The sequence below is a fragment of the Lissotriton vulgaris genome, chromosome 4_1 (genome assembly GCF_964263255.1).
Source record: "Lissotriton vulgaris chromosome 4_1, aLisVul1.2, whole genome shotgun sequence".
Lineage (NCBI taxonomy): Eukaryota > Metazoa > Chordata > Amphibia > Caudata > Salamandridae > Lissotriton > Lissotriton vulgaris.
In genome coordinates, this window is record NC_141691.1 from 857,708,039 (window position 1) to 857,730,401 (window position 22,363).

The following is a 22,363-nucleotide window of genomic DNA, read 5'->3' on the forward strand; positions in this document are numbered from 1 at the left end:
AAGATTTTGGCACATGTCCACTCTCAAAGATGTGATTAAAGAGAGGGCATAACAGCTTGCTCCATTCCTTCGGTGCGACTTGTAACGCCTTAATAGGAATTTGATCTGGTCCAGAGGCTCCTGTAGTTCTTGCTTTGCGTATGTTGAGTTCGACCGAGAAGGCTGTAGTTTGTGTTAGAGAACTCTTATCTTTTTCATGTTTCATGTCTTTGCTACTTACTTTTGGTTTTATAAAATTTACTTTATAAAGATCTGAGAGGTATAGTTCCCAGTCATTCGGGGGGACCGGGATGGATTGTAGTTTTTTCTTGGTACCAGTTATTTTTGCGATTAAGGACCAATATTTACGTTGATTGTATTTACTTGCAGCAATCTGAATATCGACCCAGTTTCGATCTTCTATAGTTCTTTTTTCCTTTTGATTCTCGCGCCTCAGTTGGTTTTTCAATCTGTTTATTTCCTTCTTTACAATAGGTGAAAAGTTCATGTATTGGGCGGGTATAAGTTTGTTTAATTTTTTCTTTACTTCTGAATTCTTGTAGGTACATACATTTTTTCCTCCCTTCTTTTTATTGTTGCCTTTTGCACCCAATGATATCATACTTAGGATAAGTTTTTTAAAATCCTTAATTATAAATTCAAAGTTTTCTATAGGATTTTTGGAGAATCTCTGCTCTAGAAGCTTAGAATGATCAATCTTTGTCATAATTTTATCAAGGGTCGAGGAATTCCAGAAGATGCGTCTCTGTTCACTTTTTATCAACACAGTACTTTCAATGTAAATAATATGGCTAGGTTGGGAAGGTTTAGGTATCCAATCTGCTATTAATTGCATAATCGCATGATCACTCTCTTGACCAAAATGATTAGTTAAAAACAAAGCAGTATCAAGCAGATCCATACTGCTTATGATATAATCTATAATGGATAGAGTCCCATTGCCTCGTCTGGTGTACTTTGCTGGAATATCACCCTCAACAGCCCCATTCAGTGTTAGTCCATTAAGATTAGTTATTGATGATAATAACAATTTGCCTCTTTTGTCAGTTAATATACCCTCAGGGAATTGTGGGGTTATAATTTCCTGACCTTCTTCTGCAAATAGATTTGCCCACCTATTAATTTCAGAGTTGGAGATTTTACTATTAAAATCGCCCGCGATTAAGAAGGATGAATATGCATAATTTTCCGTTATGTGCGTAATCTTTTCTATTATATCCAAGAATGTAATGTCATTTTTTTCCCCAGGGGGAGCATAGACATTGAAAAGTAAGATTGCCTGTGGTGAAGCAGTGCTGCGTTTTTTTACGAAGATTTGAATGCACTGCAAGTTGTTAGATTTTGTATCTATTATTTCCTGTTCCCACAGGTGATCCTCCCTCAGCAAAATGGCCAACCCTCCTTTGGCATGTCCTCGTTTAGTGGATAATGCTAAATTTTCATATACATAGTACCCTTTAAGAGTGAAAGATACGGTATCCCATGTTTCTTGTAGAAGCAATATGTCTGGGAGATTTCTCATAACAATGGACAGTTTGTTTTTAGTTCTGCCAGCGATGTTCCAGGATGTAATTCTTAGTCCCGTGCTAAACAGAATGTTGTCTGATGTTAGAATTTTTGTTGCTATTCAAAGTCTCAAAGACCCAAGCCCAAGACTCGGTAGTAGTATGCTCTTCAACTTCCTTGTCAGCTTTGTACCAAACTGCCCTATGACCTTTATTCACCAGAATCTTTAGATTTTCATGCCCTCTAAAATGGGTTCCTTGATTTATGCTGTCTCGATCTTCAGTCATGCCATTATTTCGCTGGTATTTATTGACTTGAGAGTTGGTGATAGCCTGTATTTGGGCATTATACCCATTGGAGGTATTATAATCCTTTAATTCTACAATTTCCATTACATCATATCCGTGTTTATGTAGTGTCTCTTTCTCATTTAGTATTATGCCTGGGAGGACTGTTGACCAAAAAGTTACCATTGACAATTTATTATTCTCTTTTTTAGGAAAGGTCACAAGATCGATTTCATTACTAGTCATTGTATGTAAGGGCCTTATGTGTTGTAATAAATTTATAATCCTTCCTCTATTGAGTGGTGCCGAATCGATAGGAAAGAGTTCCTCAATTTGAAGAGTTTTGGAAGAAGGCCCTTCCCCCTTTTTATAGTAGCTATTGTTTTCTTCTATGAAGTTGTTATTACTTTGATCTGATTGCTTGGGGTATCTGGTAGGAATATACTCTTTTACTGTCGGATCCAGATAAGGCGCCATATTTTCATAATTTTTACTGGTTACACATTTTTCAACGTTTTGAGACTCTGTTTTGGTGACACACTGTTCTTCTTCAGATTTATGTGAAATGACAGGTTTTTGGAATTTTAGTTTACGATTTTTCCATTTTTGGATCCTTCTCTCCGGCTTTCTCCTCCTTTTTTTCCCAACTACTATGTTGTTTTCCTGCTTCTTGTTGGTGAGCGTTTCTTCATTTCCTTCACTCAATACTTTACTGATATTTATTCTTGTTTCCTGTGTTTCAGGAACGTTTGTATTAGTAAGCTTGTTCGTTCCATTAGTTTTTGTAAATATTGGAAAGTGTTTTATTTTCTGTTGATGTTTTTCTTTAAATAATTTTTTCACAGAATATATCACTGAATCATTTGAATTATCAATTTTATGGTTTTCTTGTATTTGAATGTCTACAGTTTGAGTACCAAGGTCACGCGTTTTTTTCTCCTGAATTTTTTTGTGATCTTTTGATATACTATGTTGCTCAAGATTGGTTTTATGTAACATATTGATTTTATCTACTTCGTAGGAGTCTTTTTTCTTTTTTTCTTCTACCAAATACTTTAAGATGCCTATTTGGACATCCAATGTTTGGTCAGAGTTTTCAAGAATATTTCCAAGAAATGAAAGAACAGATTCCAATATCTCTTGTAGGGAGAATAGAGCTTTAGACACTGGAGGAGCCATATCAGCAATGGTATTGTTATTTTTAAAGTTGTAGGGGTCCATGGAGGGATCAAACAAGGCGATAGGTGAGGAGGTTTTAGACTGGATACTGTTGTTTGTTTCTAGGTCCGTTTTCTCAATCGCAATATTTTGTTTGCTGTTATTTGTATCATCGAATAAAGTTACGCTCCCTCTGCTTTTTATAGGTGTTACAATTTTCAGATTGATCGCTTCATGATCTGAAAGAAGAAAGTCTTTCGGGGTGCTTGATAATTTGTTACTTAGGTCTAATTCCAAACATTCCTCTTTGAGTTGTGAGCTAGGTTTCGTTGGAGTAGGTTTTGTTGAAGGATTTTCGATTTCCCCAGCAAAGTCAGTTACGTTGAGATTAATATCTTTACTTAGCGATTGTATATCTTGGTTCTCTTTGGGCAAGAGTGTAGAGAAATAAGCACTAATGGCTGGTGTATGGGTTAAACGACCTTGTTTTATAGCTTTATCAGTGGTGTTTCGTACTGCATTTTCAGTACCCATTCTTTTCATATATACTGTCCGAGATCTCAGTTTCTTAAAGCCCATTTGTGTTCCGGTTGTCGTCAGGAATTATGAATCTCTTATAGCGTCTCTAATTTGAGGATTTTACTGTTGTAAATGAATCTTAGTTATCCCCAGTAGACTCACAAGAGACGGATAAGAGTATTTGCCACTACGAATATCGTGTTCGGTGAAGGCTAAGTAGATACCAGGATCCTGATATGGAGAACCTAAGTAGGGGGGCCCGTCCCGTCCTCAGGCGTCCACGGACGGCCACAGACGGCCCGCCCTTTGCCCGGGCTTCGCCCCGTGCTCCGACCCGCGCGCGTCCCGCGATGCGCGTGATGGATGGGAGTTATATAGTTGTACGGGAAGAGAGGGCGCGGCACTGGGAGGGGGTGCGGCACTCACGGGAAGAGGACCAGCTGTAGGTGGTGAATGCTGGTCCTCGCAGTCCCGGGGCCGGCGCCTCTCTCTCCTCTGCGGCCACAGAAGCGACTAGGTCCTTGGGGAATTAAGTAACAGCAGCAACTCAGGATACAGGCTACTCCAGTAGCGTGGGCAACACAACGAGCACTTCTCCTGCTTCACGAGCGGCTCCCGCGAAGCGGGGGCCGCGAGTAGTTATGCAAATTCAGCAGGGCGCGGCACTGGGAGGGGGCGCGGCACTCACGGGAAGAGGACCAGCTGTAGGTGGTGAATGCTGGTCCTCGCAGTCCCGGGGCCAGCGCCTCTCTCTCCTCTGCGGCCACAGAAGCGACTAGGTCCTTGGGGAATTAAGTAACAGCAGCAACTCAGGATACAGGCTACTCCAGTAGCGTGGGCAACACAACGAGCACTTCTCCTGCTTCACGATTATGTGTTGGGTTTGTTTCACTTTTTAATGCTGACCTGACACAAAATCCTTTTTTGGTATTTACAAAGCATTGTAAAAGTCGATTTGTGTTACTGTTCGTCAGGAAGACAAACAACAGGTGGTACATGGGCATTTCTGTCTATCCATTCATAAACTTTTACTCAAACCTATATTTACAAAGAGATGTAGAATGGGTTTGCACCAAAATGGCGCGCATGTCTGAGTCTGGTGTAATGTAAAGAAAAATATTTATTTTTCCTTGTTATTTCCTCGTTGTATGTGTGCTGTATTCTTCAACACACATACAGAGAGGAAACAGCCTCTAAAGTTTTTGTGCAGGAAGGTACCCTTTCCTACACTTAAATCTAACCAGACCATAAAACAGGCAAAATTGCACAATGGAGCTAGGCAGTCCAAAGTGCTCCAGCACAGGGAGAGGGCAGAACTGTACCATTTCTTTGAAAATTATGGTGCAATTTTGATCTCTCACTTTCACACAACTCAGTGCAGCAACTTCATTTTCTGTGCTTTATTGTGTGACATGTTGTAAATCCAGCCCCAGATCTACAAAAAGTTGCATTCCAATTATATCATGAGCTATGCCCCTGCAAGAAGGCAGGTTTTCATAATTTTAAGAGTTGTTCTATGGTACAAGGGCAAGGCAGGTATTTTGCGTTGAACCTGTACTCAAGTTACATCCTGCAGCACATGTTCCTAAGCAAAGACAACAGGTAAAGGGTAAGCCAGGTATAATGTGAAATTTTACTTCAATTGCATGTTACATGTGGGAATATCAAACAATATTCCACTTTCCCATTGCTAGTGCCTTCTTTGAATTGCCGTTAGGATTTCACGCAAAACAAATCACAGTATTTTAGTTGATTGGCTTTGCGTTTGTGATGGCTTATCCAATATGACCCTTTTCCACACATTAACATGGCATTGGACTTGTGCAGTACGAGGCAATTATGGCACTGCAACCATGTTACCTTTCAGTGCAAAATCCTTCGTGCAAGAAAGTTGAGTGCCAGTGCAATTTAAGGCACTTAGGCCCGGATTACAAGTGTACAAATGTAGGTGCTATTTAGCGTACCTGATAAATAACAATACCACGGGGTACATTATTTATTGGGTATGATAAATAGCCCCTATTACAGAGTTGTGGGGAATGACATGCAGATTTTGATGTTTAACGCACCAAAGTCTCCAGGTCGAGTCAATAATGTACATATTTCCCCTGTTAAATTTCAGCAGGAAATTTAACGAACCTTAAAACTCGTAATTCCAACCCAAAGATAATTGACCCATTAATAATAAGGTCCTTAGTATCACTTGTTAAACCTTACCATCGTAAGCGTGGTGTAAGTTTTAGTAGGTTTGGCCATTAATATCCACCAGCGCAAAAACACCACAAAACATGCACATATTCCATTAAAAAGCATGCACACGGAACACATCGATCCCTGTTTTAAGACACTGGGTTAATGGTTGAACAGGAGTGAAACCCTAAGCAATCACCTACCACAATCTCTGTCAGGGTAAAGGAACAAGCACACCTTAAATTAACCTGTGCTCAACACTCCAGTAGAATGGCACAGAGCAGTCAGGCTTAACTTAAAGGCAATGGGTAAAGTATTTAAGCAGCACTTCAAACAGTAATATGGTGAAACACAACACAACAAAAATCCCAAGCCAATTTAGAAAATGATTGTACATTTTAATAAATAAATAAAGACCAAAACAACACAATAAAAATCCAGTCAGTAGAAATGGAGATAAACAATTTTAAAGTTTTAAGTACAATTAGCACCAGAAAGCACAAAGTGGCAACTGTGATTGTTTGATTGCGCTGGACCAGGATAAAGTCACAATTTCAGGCCGACCGTAATGGAGTGTAATCCGGCGACAAAGACCCACTTAGGTCTGTTGAGCACAGTATCTTATTCCTGGTTGTGAAGAGATATGGAGTCATGGCACACCAGAGGCGATGTATAGTATGGGCAAGGAGATGTGTCGGGCAATGGCAGTTACAGGAAGCTGCGAAGTGCAAGGCGATGTCCTTGAGTGGATATGCATTGGGCATCAGCGGTTCTGAAGAGCTGCATTGGGTGAAGCAGTATCTTGTCAGCTTCGATGCACTGAGAATAGCATTGTGTAGTCCTTGCGTCGCTGAAGTCTGACCAGCTGAGCAAATGCTTTGGTTCTGAGGGTGATGCTTCGAGCTGCAAAGGTGATGTGCCAGTTCTGTGGGAGATGCCCCACACTGTAGAAGAGATGTGTCAGTTCTGATGGATCCACAGATGGCCTGTCAGCGCACCTTCAGGTGCACTTCCAGGGGGCCAATACTGGGATGCACCTCTTTGGAGTGCAGGACTCACAGACAGCAGAGTCCAAGTGATGTGTACAAGATTGTTGGTAGCCCATTATGTCTTAGAGGCTCTGCTCAGGAGGCCACAAAGGAGCCCTTGGAGACACTCTGGGTTGGGGATGCAGTTGTAGTCCTTCTCACCCAGGCAAGTGGGCTGCAAGGCAGCAGGCCATCACAGCAAGGCAGAAGTCCCCCAGAGAAGGAGTCCAGCAGAGTGGTAGTTCTTTCAACAGAACAGCAGCCTGGCAGACTCCACAGATCCAGAGTGTGTACTGAAGAGCTGGGACACAGGGGTCCAATATTTATACCTGGTGCACACTTTGAAGAAGAGGAAGCTTCTAGAGGTTTTCACCACCCTACGTTGTCAGGCATTCCTTTCCTACCTGTCCTGGCATCAGCTTGTCTGGGGTCACAAAAAAACAGTGACAAATCCTTTGTGAAAATACTCAGGCACAATTGCAAGTGTGATAGGTGACAGCTCCTCCCCCTCATTACTTCAGAGTGGCCCATCCTGCCAACAGCTATATTTTCTTTCTCTCACTGTCTGGGAGCAATATACAAAGACCATCTGCCAGATATACCTAGTCATGTGACCCAGGATCAGATTGTACGCACCAAGTGGTTTGCGACAAGAAAATGCCACTTTTCTAAAAGTCAACAGAATTTTCAAAATTGTGACAAAATATCAGACTTTACAATTAAAGAGGGCTTTCAATTATTATTCATTAGACACCAAACTCAAGCTTTCTACCAAATCCGAATTGGAAGTTATCAATTATTCAATGTAATAAGGTAACCCAATGGTATCCTATGGGAGACATAGGCCTTGCAGTAGTGAAAAACAATTTTAGGAGTTGTTCACTACTAGGACATGTAAAAGTTAACGGGCTCAAAAGTTTGGGGATCACCGAGCAGAAATGGGCAAGATCAACGCCTGTGATATGCCTATTGGAGACTAATTTGAAGCATGTAATCCTTGGTTGAGTTAATTGTGAAGGACAATATGGATTCACATATGCTCCTGACAAAGTCAGCCCTCAGTAGTAGATACAGGTACAAACAAATATGGCCAAGAACCTTGAGGCTGTTTATATCAACTTTTCTGAAATTAGATTTTTTATATTTTGTAAAACAAAGAAAGGATTCCTTTATTGTTTAATAATAGCTACTATTTAAGAATATATACTTTGCAAATCAAGACAGAAATTGGGTCCTATTCACAAATGTAGAATTATAAATATATTCATTCATGGGTTTAGATTTCCTCATGTGTAAATGTACTCCCACACCAAGGAGCAACTTTACAATTTTAGGATGTTCTCCATTTTTGAGTGTAAAGTTACTCCAAAGTGTAAACTTATATGTCCCCATCACCTCAAACAAGCCAGATTTACAAGTGTAAAGTTCTTAATAGTACCTTTTCAGATGTAGACGGAGGTCCCTGCCACCATGGTAGAGCTACCCCCAGGGACAAAAATATGGACATTTACTAAATGTTATTAAATTATAAACATTTAATAAAAATATTGTAATGTTAAATATTCCTGCAAAGTAATTGTATTTATTTTTTTAAACTAGAACAAATAAAAAATCACAGCACTCTTATCTTAAAAGTGTACTAAAAGCAATTGAAATGTAAACTTTTTTAGTCAGAGGTTTATGAAAAAAATCCCACCAACAGTAAAATATTTATTGCTACTTATCTATTTAAAATTACTGTGAGTTATACATGGAACTAATTCTAATTATTGAATGTCTTTTTCAAAAAATAAAAGTAGCGTTTATTCTTTAGATTTAAAATGTTAATATTTTAGCACTGCATACACTTATCCTCAGCTAATTATACCGAGACATGATTTGCATTTGGTTCGAAAGCTCAACAACTATCAGTGTAGAAATGTTAAGCTATAATTTGTATGGACACTAGAGGATCATTCACATTAAACCTGCGTATAACTGATGCATTAGGTCATTGTGTGAGCGGCTGAATTTTGATCTAACAAAACATCACAGCAAAACAAATGTCAGTTTTATCACTGACCTTGCTGCAGCACCCATCTCACAGCTAAATAATACAGGAAAAAAGTGTTATTGAAGCTTTCACTTTGCACTGCAGTAGGAGGTTGAGACAAATGAGGACATAAAAAAAAATGAGTAGGATATAGATGGCTAAAAAAAGATTTTTGTTGGTCACTGTTCAAAGAACTGCCATTTTATGACTATTTTAAATTTGTAAAGGGGTTTGAAATAAGCCAACCAATAATATATGTTATCCAACGTAATGAGCCAATGATCAAGAGCCTACTGGAGTATAAACCATGAGTTTGAAGTTGCAGGGCTTACTTCCACAGCAGAAAAATTACCAGCAAGACTGGAACAGCTTTCTCACACTTGACTGTGGTTATAGAGCAACTACCTATGTCATTCTGTTCCAATGTATTTTTCAAATATACACAAAGAGTACCCAGAGCAACCTATATCTTCATGACAGTTCTAGAAGGGAGCGGTCAAGGCCAGAAGGAACACTGTAGTTAGGTCACTCCTGAGTTGGCAATATATATTGGAGCTTGTTTTGGAAACAGGATCAACTTACAATTATAGTAAGTTAAACTTACATTGTTCTGCCTGTTACACCTGTTGACTCCCACAGGAAGCAGTCTTCTATGCATGAGATTGGCTAACTGATAAACATATATGACTATTTACATTGCTGTATGTTAACATAAATTACATACTAAATAAAATATGCTATTTAGGGTTTAGGAATTTGACACAATTTTAAAATAAACTTTATGAATCTATTCTTCTCCCACTTGACCATAATTGTCCCTAAGGTCATTTGTTCTTCTACACCACCTGTGAAATTTATTGTATTTGTTCCTCCTCACACTTTCTGTCTGCAGCAGTTACATCTTGACTTTCGCATTCTAATTTACGCATGGAGATAAGTGCTTAATGTACCCTTGGAATGTTGAATAATATCCCAAACATTACACCTGAGAGGGTGTGCACCATATTTGTGCTGAATTTTCCTGACCAGTCCTTTCACGGAGAGTGTTCACAAGTTCCAAATAAAAGCTTACTAGTGTGTAAGTTCTGCATTTGTCAGTAAGCTATATACTCTTATTTCACTTGCTTGTTTTTACATTGTTGTTAATACTGTGCCACTCAACTGTAAATTGCCCCTATTTAGTTGGCTTGTGCAAACTTTTAGTTACACTATTGTATATATAGCTTAATTCTTCAATGTTGCATTACATTAAATGTGCAGCATTTCACCATTTCATACAGTACAAAATTTGGCAATATTTGTTGATTTCAGGAGACTGGTTTGAAGAGAAAATGTGCCAAAAACATAGATTTTCTCTTTAAAGGAGACAAGTTCTCATTGAACTTTCCGGTATCTGATCTAACATTTTTTTATATGAGGTATAACTTCATATAGAAATGTTATTCTAGATACCCGTAAAATGTATTTTGTTTAATGCCAACTTAAATGCTATGAGTTCTTGGGCTTAAATACATACAATCTGAACTGTCATGACCACTACAAATCACTAACATCAGGCTAATTGAAATATGTGAGGTGATTAAGCAACACTTCAAACAGCAATAGGACAGAGCTATTTTTGAGGTGTTCACTGTGTTTACGTTTTAAGGTCCGACAGACAGTACAGTTCGGAGCATGAAATGTTTTTTATCAAATAATTTCCAAAAAGAGAGCTATTGTCCATCAATTGTATTTGCAATTTACATAATCTGCACCAGATCACTCCATACTTTGATCAGAATTTGAATAAAACCCTTCTCAGCTTCCACTAATAAAGGATCATTAGCATACTTTACCTCTTATGGGAGTGCGGACCCAAACACATTGAAACTTAAGCTTTGGAGTACCACTATAGTAAAGAAAAAAAAGGTAACTTGATCAAGCTTTCAATTCCACCTTGATTTTGTATTTGTAAAATAACGTCTAGCAATCTCAGGATCCCAAAACAGATTGTCAAAAATTGATTGTACTGATCTACTGAAAAAACAATAAAGTCAGCCTCATTTGATTTTGAATTTCAGAAATACAGATAATATAAATAGTCACATTTTCCAAATTAAATCTATCTCATCTAGGTCACCTATACATGCTAAGAATGATAGCTTGACATCACAGGATTCTTTACAACAGTATACGTCCGTGAGGGCCTGTGCCTCTCTTGGTAATAATGTTTAAACATGTTGTTTATGCAGGAATGCCTTAGAGACACTTAGAGCACTTTACTTTTATTTACCCTGGCCTTCGCTTTGTCAGGAAGCAATATCTTACAATGATTTTCAACATAGAACAACGTAGGACCACTAAGACAGCTAGTAGGTTATTATTTAAAAGGTGAAACAACAGCTATAAATAATTAGATTTCAAGCTGTGCTAAGGACATTTTTAATAAGCAATGTTAAAACGTACGTATGCATTATGTCTTTTGTTAGTACTAATTGTGTAATTGTAAAAAAAAAAACAGTACTTTATTTGTAACGAACTAGGTCCAGGCCCTTGTTTGATTTAACTACATGCAATTTATAAAATCATCTTACTTGTTTGCTGTATTTTCAGTTTGGCAAGCATTTATATCATAATAACATTTTTATTGGATACAATAAAGATCCTTGATTTGGCATGAGTTGACACATGCAATCATAATATCCAACACAACATATGTCTTATGAGATGATGGATAGTCAATTTCTCGGTTTGATTTGGCTTTCTGATATTAATGGTTATTTTATTGATATATGATGTGTGTAAATTAAAGTACACTCATTAACTTAAAAAATACAAGTAAGAGTCAGGAATAGCCGAGTATTCATAAAAAAAAACTTGGCAAACTTATCTAGCTGAAAATACTAGAATATGTTGCATTATAAACAATACCTTTTCCGCAGCATATGTTACAAGAGATGTAATAACAATAAAATATTCTGATGCAGGGCACCTTGGAGAAGGTGCACCAGCTGTTAGCTAAGGATGGGACTGAAAAATAACTGATTTGGGCTCTATTGCTTTGCTGACCAATTGCACTGTATGTTTTGTGGTTCTTAGCACCCGGAGACTTGGAGTGCAGCTATCTCCAAGAGTAGATCCTTCTATCGAGGCAGTGGGGTGTGATGTGTCGGTTAACACTCTCCCAAACGTATTGCAGACAGACAGAAATTGATGTAAGAGCTGCTCAAAAGAACCAATATGAATGTAGTGCATGTGCAATTGCTTTTTATTCTGTTTCACCTCAAAACAAATAAGCTAACTGGTCCAGTAGACAAGTGAGGCTAGAAGAAGGCTTGAATGATGATAGCGGCCAGTTTATACAAAGCTAGTAAAATTGTGTAACTTTCAAGACGCCAGAGAGACATGAGATACACAAGGGTCAGTTTCTGGCATACAGGGATGTGGGGAATACGTCAGTGGACACATGGGTCCAAGCCATGGATGAACCATATTTTCTTGTTCTAATTGCGTCTAAGCATAATTGAATCACATGCCACTAAAGCCTTTACTTGTGTAATTAGCGCAAACATTAAATACAAATTTTACTGTAGTTTACATAGTGGGATTTAGTGAAAGTGTGTACAAACTGTAGCATTCTAATTATTTTCACCTAGCATGCTATTTTGATCTGTTTTTTTATTTGATCTGAAGTATTAATTTGCCTCTTGGTCTTTTGTTTAGGCACCTCTGTTATCCAGGTAACAGCTATTGACGCAGATGATTCTTCATATGGAAACAGTGCCAAGGTTGTCTACAGTATTCTTCAAGGACAGCCATATTTTTCTGTGGACCCAGACACAGGTCAGACATCTTGCTTCCTTGCCTCAATTGTAACTACAAACAACTGTTATTGTTGTTTTTCTTCTTAACAGTAAAAAACATAATGTTGATAGAGTGTTTCTCAAACTGGTTTAAGAACCAAAATATGAACACATGTTGTAATACGATTGACTGAAACACAAAACGATCCCACTAGTAAGGATGAGGTTCAAGATCATTGGAAGCAAGTTCTTAAACTTCTTCAATATATTTTGCCAATATGATCATCAAACTGTTTGGCTGAGATGTACTGAGATTTTTGCCCCATGTGCTCTGGTTGCCTTTCCATTCACATCATGAAAAATGCCTCCTGATGTAACTTGCACTATGGTGATACTTCTTCTGCTCTGATAGCTTTCAGCTATTGTTTATGATCCAGTTGTACCTGAATGATGCAGGTGGGGCAACTGAATGCTGTTCTTTCTGTCAATGCTTAAACAACTTTGTTTTGGGCTCCCTCTCTGGCTCAGCAGACTTCCACAAGACTATGTTCCCCAATGTGTAATTAAAGCTCTTTGAAATCTTGCTTTCCTCTGCTATTGCCGAAACACCAAAAAGCAATGCTGGGGATGAGAAAGAAACTCCTTTGGTTCTGTGCTCTCTACAGAGTGAGGATAAAATAAAAACTGACCATAGCCCTTGTGTTAGAAAGGGGGATCTTCAGTTGGCAGTGGCTTGCAGCCTGTCCAAGTAGGGACCCTTCCTTCTAAGTAAGTTACACACCCAAGATAATCCTCCTGCTCACTGCCTTGGTAGCTTGGCACAAGCAGTCAGGCTTATCTCAGAGGCAATGTGTAAAGTATTTGTACATAACAGATACAGTAAAACAGTGAAAACACTACAAATGGATACCACTCTAGTTTAGAAAAATAGACGATCTTTATCTAAAACAGACAAGACCAAAAGAACAACAATTCAACATACATACCTCAAAATATAACTTTTAAAAGGTTTAAGCGATTCTCTCCATAGAACTCTATGGATGCGTTGATTTTAGCATTAAGTACCTTTGATGCATCAAAATCCAAGATGAAAAACAGCCACAAAAAGGAAAGCATAGTGATGCCTTGTTTCTTGAGGAGTAGAAGTATTGCGTCAATTCCTTACTGTGAGAAGAAGCAATGTGTCTGTTTGTGCAGGTGACTCCTTTCGTCAGGGTGATGCGTTGGAAACTTGCGCACAGGTGCAATGCGTGGAAATCTGGATGCGCTGGCGTCGATGTGGTGGCGAAATAGGCGATTCATCTATTCTTTCGGCTGCGGATCGGTGATGCATTTATTCTTTCAGCCACACAGCAGGCCTGAGTAGGAGTCAGAGCAGGATTCTCAAAACTTCAGAGACACTGTAATCTGGACTCAGGCTGTGGTGTTTCTTTAGGTGGTGAACAGGCGTTGCATTGTTTTTTCAACCGCACGGCAAGCTTGCAGCAGAACAAACAGCGCTGGAAAGGCGATGCATGGATTTTCAATTCTTGAGGCTGCAAAACCTGGTCCAAAGGCACAGAACTGGAATTGGGACACTTTGGCAGGTCAGAACTACCAGTAGTGGAGATCAGGGAGGCTGTAGATGAAGTCTTTGAAGGTCGAGAGACTTCCAACAGGAAGCAAGCACACACAAACCCTTGGAGAACCTTGGAAAAGCAGGATGCAACAAAGCAAAGTCCTGTTCTTTCACTGTCCACAAACAGAAGTAGCCACTGCAGGCTAACCAAGCTGAGCAGCAAACAGCAATAGGGAAGTGCTCCTTCTGACAGCTCTTCAGCTCTTCTTCATGGCAGAGTCCTCAGTCCAGAAGCGTTCTAAAGCTGTGGGGTTATAGGTCCAATGCTTATACCCCTTTTGGTATGCAGTAGGCATACTTCAAAGGAAAGTCGTTTTTGTCCACAAGATCCTGCCTTGCCCTGCCTTGGCTCCAGACACACTACAGGGGACAGAGACAGCATTGTGAAAGGCCAGGGACAGCCCCATTCAGGTGTCAATGACAGTACCTCCCACCACTGCAGCTCAGGAAGGCTTGGTGGTGGTTCATCGGAATATGAAGGGCACACCTCAGCTCCCTTCGTGTGGCTGTCTGGAGTGAAAGCAAAAACAACCCAGCTGTCAGACTAAAAGAGATGTGGATTCCGCAGGCGGGCAGAGGCACAGGATGGTAAAGCAAGAAAAAGTCCACTTTCTAAAAGGGGCATTTTCACAACATAAAAGCAACTTCACAAAAAACTAATCTCCAAATCTCTATATTTTCCCCCCAGTTGAAATTCACATTTGTAAGATGTTACAAGGCTGCTCCAATGATAATCTATGGGAGAGATAGTCCTTAGAATACTGAAAAGTGGTAGTATTTCACTATCAGGCCATGTAGTACACACCACTATACATCCTACCTTTCCCATATACTGCACCCTGCTTATGGGGCTACTTTGAGCCTACCTTAGAGGTGCCTTACATGTAAGAAAGGGGAAGGTTTGGGCCTGGCAATTGGGTGCACTTGCTAGGTCGTCAAGGCAGTTTAAAACTGCATTTGCAGACACTGCAGTGGCAGGCCTGAGACATGTTTACAGGGCTACTAATGTGGATGGCACAATCAATGCTGCAGGCCCACTAGTAGCATTTGATTTCCAGGCCATGGGCATACACAGTTCACTTTACTAGGGACTTACAAGTAAATTAAATATACCAAACAGGGATAACTAAACATAATAACAATTTACACGGGGAGCACTTGCATGCACTTTAGCTCTGATCAGCAGTGGTAAACTGCCCAGAGTTCAAACACCAGCAAATACAAAGTCCAACATACAGTCAAAAATGCAGGAGGTAGCGGTAAAAAGACACAGGAAACCACACCAAGGATACCAGATGTAACACCTTGCCATGTAGGATGTAAAACAATACTTTGTGAGACCTAGCCACAAAGCAGAGTAAATCTTACGTTTTGATTGAGGTATGTTTCCCTGCAGAATAAACTGTCATAGTGGAGCTTCAGCCAATTAAGAAGTTATTCATTAGAGTTACGTAAGTTAAGGTTTTAGAACCAGCTGTGCTGAATCTCAAACCTCACCCCAAATTTCTTTTATTGCAGCCATTCATGGCAGGGTGAATATATGTGACACCTGAAGGTCCTGAGCATCTTTGAGAGGAGTGGGATGTCTACTGTCCCACTTCAAGTAATGACATATTCGAAGAAACACTTTGTCAAAAGCATGCATGCAAATTACCCTCCACAATTAAAACTTAGAGTGTGAAAAAATTAGGTATGAGGTGGGAAAACACAATTACGAGTCTTAAAATAATTAAACAGAATGTGAGAAATGAGACAACCTCTACTGGGGCCAAGAGCCCAGGAATACATGCACTCATAACACCAAATGCCTATGCATCACCCTAACAGGTAACTGAAAATGCGACTTTGGAGGGGGATTAAAAATAAATCGGCAGTCCGGTTTTCCATTCCTGACATGCTCATAAGCATATAGCTGAAGAGATCTGATGGGGGCGTGGCCACGGAGCAAATGATGGAAGACGTGTGAGCTCGGAGCTCCGCGCTGCCCCGATCAAAATCCTGATGCGGGAGGCTGAATGAGCACCTGAGAAGCTGTGTGGGTGTCACTGAGGGCCAGGAACTGCGGTGGCGACGACGGCGAGGCACCCGGATGCCGGGGACCAGTGAATGCCCGAGTTGAGCTGCCTGAAGGACGGAGGGGCAAGATGGCGGCCTTGACTGCACAGTAAAAAGAAAGAGGAGCCGGGAGGAGACTGTACGGCTGACGCAGGGACACCGGAGGACATCAGGACCTGCATGGTGGGGATTATATTGGCACAGTTGCTGCTGAGCCGATAACTGGAAATAGGCAGACTGGGGCCGCTCGCTGGTGGTGCAGCGTTGGGGAGTCTCCTGCAGTTGTGCAACGCTGCAACCACGGCGATGAGGAGGAGAAGAACAAGACCTCTGGAGCGAGAGGTATTGCAGTGAGGACGTGAGCGGGGGGCGCTCACTGTTGCAGAAATTGTTGGGAGGCTTGCAGCACTGTTTAGCCCCGGCCCAAGCAGCTGTCCGAAAGGGAGAGCCACCATCTTAGGCGCTGGGAGCGACGGAGGAACGGAGGAGGTGGCGGACGTTGGAAGGCATCGCCGGAGCAGCTGTGACGGGTTAGCGACCAGAGGTTGCAGGCTGACAGTGAGTACTGGGGCAGCACTGGGAGACCGTGGGGCACACTGAGATGAGTGAAGCTCTGCTCATGAGCCACACAACACTGTGCAGAGAGACGAGTGGTGGCAGGACGGCCCGATAAGCAGTGGCTCTGCTGCGTTGCGCTGCGGTGAGGCTGGTGGCACTAGTCTGGCAAAGAGGACTAGGCAGCAAGGTTAGACCCGACAGAGCCGATAATGACAGGCTCCTGACGTGCATTCCAATAGCAGCAAAACGGAGAAGAGCCTCAGGGGCGCAGAGAGAGATGTTGCGTCTTGGGGGGTGATGCCTAAGAGTGAAAACTTAAAAATAAGCACCCAGCTGACTGACGGCGGACATGTAGCGCAGGTATAATGCGCCAGGAGCGGCACTCAGGGAGCTCTGGAGTGGCCAAAAGGCAGCCATGTTGAGGAAGTGCCAAATGAAGGACGAGGACTGCACAAGAAGAGCAATGCATGCCCAGTAGTGCAGAGGAAGGGATAGCAGCGAGCGCTCCCCATGGGAATCCCTGGAGCAGACTGCCATAGCTGAATGGACACTTGGATCATCTCCTCAGATCCAGGGTGCACGCTCCTTGTGCCCACAGGAGGTAAGGATTCCCAGGGGGCGCAAATAAGTAGCTGGCCAGTGTCGGAGGCTGGAAGTTGTTGTCTGCGGAGCATAGCACGGGCCCCAGCTGAGGGTGATTAAGACGGTGGCCTGGCGAGGTGCCTACCTGTGAAGCGTGAGGAGAATATTAGGACAGGGGGATGGTCTTTAGGTGGATAGGAGCACAAAGCTCTTGCTGGTGGAAAGTGCATATCACCGGACGCTGGAGGGAGATCGGACTTGGTTTTAGAACTTGCACTGCAGATAGTAATGGGGAAACCAAGAGGAAAACAGATGCCCCCCCCCCCCCCCTAGGAAGAAGATGATACAGGAGTGCTGGACAAGCAGGAAGAACATCCGCAGCCACAAGAAGGGATGCTGCAACAACAGGTGGATCAGATACTCAAAGCCATTACTGACACCAGGGAGGCGCTGCAACTGGACATTGCGCATGTGGTGCAAGGATTGGGATTGCTCCGAGCTGACCATGCTAAATTAGTTGACAGGGTCAGAGCTGATTTGCATATCGCTATTGTCTAACCCAGGGTGGTGTGGAGTGCAAAAAAACGATGGATTTGGGCCCAGATCTTTGGACTGGGGTGAGTGTGTGACATTGATCCACATTCGGTCCATCACCTGTTGTGTTTGCAAATTAGTTGACAGGGCAAAACAGACGGAGGTGACCCTGGAGACGTTGGAGCCTGCCCGAACGACAATGGAAGCCCAAATGACGGATGTTTAGCGCAGATTGCAGGTGCTAGAGCGGAGAGCGGAGGATGCTGAAGGGAGGAACAGAAGGAATAATATTTGCGTAGTTGGATTGCCGGAAGGAGTGGAGGGAACGAGTATGGTGGAGTACTTGGAAGCCTGGCTGAGAGCAGAAGTGGCTCCTGAAGGCCTCTCATCGTTCTATACTCTAGTACAAGCACATGGAGTCCCAGCACAGTCGCTAGCCTCTGGAAGACCACCTAGACCGGTGGTGGCTAGACTGCTTCACTATAGAGACAGAGATCTCTTGCTACACAAGGCTCGTACTGAAGGCCTGTACAAGGTGGGCAATGGGAAAGTGACGCTGTTTCCGGACTACACACTCGAAGCCGAACACAAATGAACATCATTCCTGGAAGTCAAAAAGGCACTCCGGGACGAAGGCCTCCAATATTCCCTAATGTTTCCGGCACGGCTAAAGATAGCACTGGATGGTAAGACGTACTTCCACGAGAGCCCTGAGGATGCCAGGGACTGGTTCGAACTGTACAGAGCAGGAGCCGGAGAAGTAGGGCGTGGCAGGGGTACACCAGAGGAGGGACCGCGAATCCGACGTCACCGCGCTGAGACATCAAAACCCACAGGCTGTTGCACCCATTTTGCAAGAGAGACTATTGTCAGAAAAATGTTCCCCTTTGGATAATATTACGCATCTAACATGGATATTAACACAAACACACTCATTCTATACATACAAAAGTGAACAAGGAGGAAATGCAAAATAGCAAAATATAAAAATATAATATGCAATTTATTCAGGGCAAAAATGTAAAACATATCAAACTTCAATAGCAATATATTTGACCCTATCAAAAATACATTCCTAATCAATTATATTAAAAATGACACAATCACAAAAAGCATAATAAAATCAACATTTCAAAAAATATTTCATAGCAAATGGGAAACAGTGCAAAGGAAAATTGGTTTCCTATTTAGAGAGTGAGAAAATACACTAGTCAAAAACTAGATGAAATATTCAATTCTATCTTTAAATTCCATTTGAAATCATTGTCTGCATGAACTTAATGTAGTATTCACTCATATGGGCATCGACGCGTTTCGGTGGGCAATTAATTAGTGGCCAACACCTTCCTCAGGAGAATTGTTCCATTCCCATTTTACACAATTTAATCTTTAATTATGGGGCCGAAAAGACCTCCTATGTTAATCTTAGCGATGTTAATCTGAAGTCAGTCACGATCTCTTTTAGAGCCAGTGGAAACTGCAATTCCTTTGTCATAAAGTGGGCATCCACTATTGTGCAATATTAATAATCATGAGATATTATTCTTGTTATCAGGTAACACAAGAATATAAAAAGAGGCCACAAATGTGTGGTATTGATCACTTCCGTGATGTTTGCTTGCCTCGTAGTTTCAATAAATATAACAGCAGTACCGCCAGCGGTCTGTCTTTAAAATTAACTGGAACACGGGACACACGCCTCCGGTCTGAAGTGCTATTCAGACTGGAGATTAGTGGACACCTGGCGGGAGCATCATTTGGAAGAGCAACACTATTCTTACTACTCCGCTATCCATGATTTGCACGTTCGGCTTGATACGGTATTATGCACACCAGATGTGCATGCCAAAGTCAGTCATAGTGAATATCTAGCTAGGACAATATCGGACCATAATCTGCTATTAGTGCAGATTTGCTGTGTCCAAGAGAGGGCTGTGATACCGACCTGGCGATTGAGGCCAGAGGCCCTAGGCGATCCAATTTTTTGTGCAGATCTTGGCACGAGTATAACCCAATATTTCGCAGAGAATGAGTGCATGGCGACATTGGTGGCAGTTGAGTGGGACTCCTTTAAGGCAGTAGTGAGGGGATTATGTATTGCCAAGACGGTAGGAGTGCGGAAAACGCTATTGAAAGATATAGAGAAGTGTGGTTCACTGGTTAGAGCGGCAGACTCTGAAGCAGAGATCACGCCCGGGACCAGGGTTCAAGTCCCGACGTGGCAGGGTCTGGGGCTCAATGTCCGCGGACTCGATAATTCTCACCTCGGCGCCTACTCTAATCATGGGTCCCACGCTGCAACTCTGGGCAATAGCTTGCTTAATCTCCACAACGGCCCCTACAACACTGGGATGCGTGGCTTCACCTTGGGGGTGCCCAGGAGGGGCATCTCACAGGGAGAGCCAGGAAGGGTTCCACAGTGTCATACAGCACCGGGACGCCCCGTTGGGGCAGCTGTGCGCTTTACAAAATACACTACACTACATAGAGGTGGCCGAGCATAGGTTACGCAAAGCTGACAGCGCCCGTCCAGAAGATAAGAGCATACAAGGGGAGGGTATGGAGTCTAGAGAAGTAGTGGCGGTTCAGGTGGAAAGGCTGCGCTCATTTAACTACACGTCGTATCAGGCAAGGGTGCATGTAGAGGGAGATAAGTCAGGCACGCTGTTAGCGTGGCTAGCTAATCTGCATGCCCGGGGCACGCCTATATTGGGATTAACGGCGGCGACAGGGAACTTGGTGTATAAGCAGCAAGGGATAAATGGCCAATGTTGACCACTGACTACAAAATACTGAGTAGAATTCACGCGACTCCTTTCATACATGGCGCAGCTGGTCCACTCAGTCCAAGCGGGCTTCATTCCTACACGAAACACGGCTGTAAATGTGAGGCGACTGCTCCGCATCTTAGAGGGGAACCGCAGCTCGACTACTGAGGCTGCGGTCCTCTCAGTAGATATTGAAAAGGCTTTTGATAGATTAGAGTGGCCGTTTTTCTTTCAGGTTATGCAAATGATGGGCCTAGGAGAGGGTTTCGTGAATGGACTTGAATCCTTTATCACACAGCGACAGCCCGAGTGCGGACGGGGGCGATGGTGTTGCTACCATGTTCAGTGGAGCGGGGAACGAGGCAGGGGTGTTCTTTGTCTCCGCTGTTGTTCGGAATACCGACCGAGCCACTAACGGCGCGCGCCAGAACAGGGAAATATTATACTGGCCTGGACCTGAGAGGAGACATTCAGCACATCTCGCTTTATGCAGATGATTTACTCATGTATCTGGCTAACACTGCAGAATCCTTGACAGGGGCGACAACGCTGCTGCGTGGGTTTGGCAATGCCTTCAGGTTTCAGGTGAATTGGGCGAAGACTTGCCTGTTCCCTGTGGGACAGATGAAGGAGAACCCTCACCAAGTGGGAGGTATACAATGGGAACCACGCTGTTTACCTTATTTGGGGACCCACATTTACCATAAGCAAGAGGACCTGCTGGAGGGTAATATAAGTAGAGCAATAAGAGGGATTAAAGGGAGTATAGCATTTTGGAGTATGCTACCACTCTCGGTGGCGGGCCGAGTGGCACTTTTGAAGATGGTGGCATTGCCTCGGTTTTTGTACTACTTTAGGACGCTACCAATTTGGATGCCAGGCTCAATATTCAAAAGGCTCTGATCCTTAGTGGGGGAGTTTATGTGGAGGAGCAGCAGACGTCGAGTGGCTTTGACCACGATGATGCGACCCAGAGCGGAGGGAGGATGGGCGATCCCGGACTTTAAACAATACTATCTGGCAGCCCAGCTGCAGTGCTTTACCCAGGCAGTGGCAAGGGAAATCAGGGGCCTGGACAGGCCGGAGGGCCAGTGGATACCACGTCATATCTTATCATTTGTTATACTTGGTCAGCAATTGCGGCTTGACACGTTAACGAATGAAGAGCGGACGCTAAGATTGTGTTGGATCCGCAATCAATAGAGAAGTGGGTTTTACGGCCATATGCGCTGGAGATCCCGCTGGGCATGTGCACAGTGCTTCCGCATGGGTGAGATTGGTATGCATTAGCTGCGTGGGAAGAACAGGGAGAGCAAATGGTAGGGGACCTGTATGAAGAGGGTGTTCTTTTGCCTTACCAGACACTGCAAGACAGATACGGTCTACCCAGTGGTGATTTCTTGCTGCCTTCAGCCCTCACAGCGGCAATCCATTGCCGGTGGGGGGAGGATTATCCGAGCCGCAGACATCTCTCACGTGCCAGTATGTAGTGATGGTGGCAGTGACCTTTAAAGCCATAACCTGTTTATACAGAAGGATGGGGGAGGAAGGGAGGCAGCCGCTGAGCCAATTACAAGGGAAGTAGGAAGCAGACCTGTGTAAAGAAATACCTGACACAACATGGTCGAGAATAGTAGAGAGAGCGTGAAAGAGTACGCGCAATGCCAGGTTTCAGCTCATTCATTTCTATGTATTGCACAGGGCGTATTTGACTCTGGCGCGAATGAATAAATATTTTAATGTAGA

General features: G+C 42.6%; 1 protein-coding gene across 1 annotated transcript in view; it reads left to right on the forward strand.

Moving 5' to 3' along the window:
- The window catches only part of LOC147722670 (cadherin-9-like), a 976,253-nt gene that overhangs the window by 608,318 nt on the left and 345,572 nt on the right, over positions 1-22,363 (forward strand). Inside the window, exon 4 of the mRNA XM_086965167.1 lies at positions 12,423-12,542. Within this exon, the coding sequence (XP_086821293.1) occupies positions 12,423-12,542 (120 nt within the window). The remainder of the gene's footprint in view (positions 1-12,422; positions 12,543-22,363) is intronic.